General features: G+C 41.6%; 1 protein-coding gene across 1 annotated transcript in view; it reads right to left on the bottom strand.

Annotated features, from left to right (window-relative positions):
• Window positions 1-5,000, bottom strand: part of adcyap1r1a (adenylate cyclase activating polypeptide 1a (pituitary) receptor type I) — a 61,188-nt gene that overhangs the window by 18,504 nt on the left and 37,684 nt on the right. The window contains exons 6-7 of the mRNA XM_063192979.1: window positions 3,092-3,195; window positions 1,498-1,630 (exon numbers count right to left, since the gene is read on the bottom strand). Coding sequence (XP_063049049.1) covers window positions 1,498-1,630; window positions 3,092-3,195 — 237 coding nt within the window. The remainder of the gene's footprint in view (window positions 1-1,497; window positions 1,631-3,091; window positions 3,196-5,000) is intronic.

The following is a 5,000-nucleotide window of genomic DNA, read 5'->3' as shown; positions in this document are numbered from 1 at the left end:
ACCTGCCTGCGCACAGGAGAAAGTATTGATATGCTAATTCGGCCGCTAATGGGATACTTCCATAGCTTGGTGAACTCCTCCTGTCCTGGCCGGCAGACCATAATAGCGGGCGTTTGTCAGACACATGCGTGCACAAAAGGGGGACAGCATTATCCTTGGCTACACAATTAAAGGCCTGAAAAGATTGGTGTCTGTCGTTGGTGCCCTTTTTTCAATTCTAATGGAAGAACGCGGAAAGAACAAATTACAGTGTTTTCATGCATGGACAGGCAGATGCACGGGTGGGTGATGGGACAGAGAAATGTCTTCATTGTGTGTGTGTGTGTGTGTGTGTGTGTGTGTGTGTGTGTGTGTGTGTGTGTGTGTGTGTGTGTGTGTGTGTGTGTGTGTGTGTGTGTGTGTGTGTGTATGTGTGTGTACGTTTTATGTACGTCTGTGTTTCTATCTGTGTGTGTGTGTGTGTGTGTGTGTGTGTGTGTGTGTGTGTGTGTGTGTGTGTGTGTGTGTGTGTGTGTGTGTGTGTGTGTGTGTGTGTGTGTGTGTGTGTGTGTGTGTGTGTGTGTGTGTGCGTGCGTGTGTGTGCTTACGTGTGTGCGTGTGCGTATGTGTGTGTGTGTGTGTGTGTGAGAGAGAGGGAGAAAGAGAGAGAGAGAGAGAGAGAGAGAGAGAGACAGAGAGGGAGACAGAGAGGGAGAAAGAGAGAGAGAGAGAGAGAGAGAGAGAGAGAGAGAGAGAGAGAGAGACAGAGAGGGAGACAGAGAGGGAGAGAGAGAGAGAGAGAGAGAGAGAGAGAGAGAGAGAGAGAGAGAGTCACACACATGTGTCATCTGTGTTACCCATCTCTTCAGCCATAGATGATGGCAGGTAGACATAAATATGTTAGCTACTTAGGGAGCCAGCTCCACCCCTATGAGGCACTCTATAAAAGCAGCCTGTCTGCCCCGGATAGACACTTTTGTCCTCAAGTTGGGCACAAAATGAAACAAAAAACTGTTTCAATACTATTATAAATTTATAACTTACGTACATGGAAAGAGTTGCCCTCTCAAGGCCTGGCTACAGCACTTGGAAGAGCAGACTTAATGGACCATTTAAAGTAGTGTTTGTCAATGGGGGCTCTACAGCCTGAGAAGGAGACATCCAGGCAGATTCACTCAGAGGCAAGTAGTCTATTTTTTTTTAAATACTAACTGGGGCATTGGCAGGGTTATGCTGAGGTCAAGGGGGTGCATTTGTTCAAAAAAGGTTGAGAACCACATCATTAAAGTCAGCTGTGGCCTAGTGGTTAGGTACATGGTCTTAAGTTCATAGAGTTGCAGGTTTTCACCCCTACCTATTCCAACCTTACATTGCCATCCATGGCTGAAGAGCCCTTGAGCAAGGCACTTAATCCTACAATTGCTCCAGGAACTGTAACCAATACCCTGTAAATAACTGGGAGTCACTGTGGATAAAAGTGTCAGCTAAGTGTTGTAAAAAGGAGAATTTTACACGTACGGTTTGTACGAAGCAGTGGTTGCTGTCTTCTTCGGCATACAGCACGCCATCTTTGATGAAGACGGAGATCGCCCTCAGGATGAAGGACACGAACAGGTTCATGTGGATGAAGTTCCTGGTGCAGTGGAGCTTCCTGGAGGAGACACACAGAAGGCAAACATACTGGGTGGATTCTAATATGCGGACTTCCGTGGCATCGTAATGACGTCAACGACAACAGCATTGTATTTCGATATCTCGCAAAAGTTTAATTCTAATGTCCTTTTCTCTTTTGTAAACGGGCTGGTGAGTGAAGAATAGTCCCCCAAATGTTTTTGTGGCTAGGTTGACAACAGGGAAACTTAATTGTTTTCTCAACAGAGGCGGGGCGTCAGCAAAACGCGAGGCCACAAGCACAAGTGGAGGACAGGAGTGGAATGCACTCACTGTAAAGGCATGCTGAAAACAGTGGTGTAGTCTACTTTTTTGTGGTGGGTATACTGTATATTTGAGCATTTTTGCAGTGGGTATACTGTATATATTTGTGCTACTCAAAACAATGGATCAATCAATTTTAAGTGGGTATACTGAAATCCCTGAAATTTTGAAGTGGGTATACTGCGTATACCTGCGTTCTACATAGACTACACCACTGGCTAAAAAGTAAGGTAGGCTACTGTATCATCTACACTCCCTGTTCTTCGCCATCAGTCACCAGAGATGACTGAGTTCTAAGTGAGAAGGAGCGTCACTGAAGCATTTCAGAGGATAACTGATTTATACTTTTATTTAGAGCAGTGCAAAACTAATGTTTTGACACAAGGATGTGTTAACGTAACTGCTTTAAGCACAAATTAACCTTCCACATCTGAGAGACTCCAGTAACTCTACTTCACACTGTAAAAACACACTGTCATATTTTTATCAGTGTCAATTTTTGAAGGTGTGAACATCATGGAATATGAGCATTACTGCTTAATGCAACACAGCATTTTTACATCACCTGCATGCAGTGGTGGACAAAGTAAAAGTAAAAGTGCTTTTGTGGTGTAATTACAACAGTAGCAAGTGATATTACATAGCTGTTACATCGTTTACTCCATTGTACCTACCTATTGAGATAGACTGTGTTATTACTGAAAAACAATTAAGACCTAACAAGGACCCACCACAAACTCAATCCAATTTATGCAGAATCAGCTTATCGAAAGACAAGTACATTGGTCTATGTGGTCTATGTGCTCTTTGGACAGAAACTGTGTCTCTTTTTTTTTTTTTACTTTTACTTTGTATAAAACTGAAAGTCACTAAGATCTGTCAGCGGACTGAGCCAGTGCGAAGCGTCCCCCTGATGCTCCATAGTCCGCCATTTAGAATTTCCAAAAATAGCCATTTTTAGCTGCAAAAATGACTGTACTTGGACCATACTAGAAAATATTTGTTTATTACTGAGTTAACTTTCATGTAAAGATCAAATTTGGCAATAAGCAGCCCAGTTTCAATGAGCAGCATAGCTGCAGTATCTTTTTTGACCATTTCCTGCACAGTGTCCCTTTAACATTTAACATTTAACATTGAACATTGACCATGTAAACAGAGAAGAGAAGATGCCTACCTGAACCTGCAGAGGATGATCATGGCAGTGGTGAGAGACACCAGGGAGGTGCTGTAACCCACCGTGTACAGAGCCCTCACTGACTTGTAGTACAGATTCACACCCTGCAACACACAGTCAAGACACATTTCAAATGCTTTACTTTACTTTACTTTACTTTACTTACTTTACTTTACTTTATTTGTTCAGGACATTGCACATTAATGAACATATACATACATGTACATATATGTAAACATGCCAGATTGTAGCCCAAGGGCTAATTTCCATCTGGTGTCCAATAGGCAGGCTAGATGTTTACAAGCAATAGACTTTAAGATAAGACAGACTGTTAGTAACAAAAGAAATAAAACCCACAACAGAAGCAAAAGGCATGCATGTAAATAAAAGGAAAAGAGAAAAGAAAAAGGTCCCAAAAAATAGGGCCATGTGTTATGTGAGTGTGTGTGTGCGTGTGTGCGTGTACGCTGTGTAGAGGCTCAGACCATCAGTGTGAACATGTTTGTTGGGCTCGAAGCCACTTTTTATACTCTATCTTAAAGGTGGCTAAAGAGGGACATTCCCTTATATGCAGAGGAATAGAGTTCCATAATATGCCGCCTTTAGTAGATAATGCATTTTGACTGAAAGAGGTTTTCCTGAAAGGAATCTCTACATCTTTATTGACCACTGCTCGAGTTACTCGTGTTTGACGATATTTTATAAAATCCTGTAAACAAGGTGGCGCCAGGCCATGCAAAGTCTTATAAAGAAGACAGCTATAGGAGAATTTACAGAAATTGTCAAAACTCAATAGGTTGTACTTATCTAAAATGTTACAATGATGGTATGAAAGAGGTTTTTTATCTAAAATTTTAAGTGCTTTTTTAAATAAACTCTCCACTGGTTTGAGAGTAGTGGATCCCACCATGGTCCAGCTAGTAATGCAATAGCTTAGGTGAGAAAATATCATTGCATGCAAGTATGTCAGAGCAGCACTATTTGACATAGCACCTCTTATGTGCCTGAAGTTGTAGAGATTAAATTTTATTTTTTTTGTTATCATTTTTATATGTTTTTTAAAAGAAAGATTGGAGTCTAGAATGACTCCTAGATATTTAAAATCTGTGACTACTTCTAGCTGTTCACTACCAAGAGTAACCCCAGGCTGACACAGTCCAGAGGAAGGTTGCTTAGAAAAATACAAACAAACCGTTTTCTTTGCATTCAGAATAAGGCATGATTTCTCTAGCCATGTTCGTATGTGTGTAAGAGCTGTAGAGAGTACACTTGCTGCTTCAACAGGGGTTTTAGCTTGGGTGAAGATGACTGTGTCATCAGCATAGAGCTGAATATTAACATGTGGACAATGCTCAGGTAAGTCATTAATATAGAGAGAAAATAAAAGAGGCCCCAAAATGGACCCTTGGGGGACCCCTACTGGGCAGTTGATGAAGGTGGACCTTGAACCTTCGACCATGGTACATTGTTCTCTATTTGCTAAGTATGAATGGAACCATGATCTAGCTTTAGCAGAGAAATTAAAATGAATTAATTTTGATAATAAAACATTGTGATTGACCGTATCAAATGCTCGTTTTAAGTCCAAGAACACGGCACCAACACACCCATTTTTATCTAGATGGCATTTGTTCATTTCCATAAACATGGCCAGTGCAGTGTCAGTAGAATGGTTAGGGCGAAACCCAAACTGCATTGGATGCAGGGGTGTTTGACTATTACTGAGAAATATGGTATGCAGTACATACCATATGCCTTTCAGTTTGTACTTGTTCTTGTCACTAATTTGTTGTTCTTTGTGTGTGTGTATGTGTGTGTGTGTGTGGGGAGGTGGGGGGTGTAGCTTTGTTCGTGGCGGCTTCTCTGTGCACACCACAGATTTCTTTTTACTGGTCATCGATAATGAAGT

Source organism: Engraulis encrasicolus, unplaced genomic scaffold (genome assembly GCF_034702125.1).
Source record: "Engraulis encrasicolus isolate BLACKSEA-1 unplaced genomic scaffold, IST_EnEncr_1.0 scaffold_27_np1212, whole genome shotgun sequence".
NCBI lineage: Eukaryota > Metazoa > Chordata > Actinopteri > Clupeiformes > Engraulidae > Engraulis > Engraulis encrasicolus.
The sequence above is the reverse complement of the archived record's forward strand: the minus strand, read 5'-3'. Positions and strand labels throughout refer to the sequence as shown.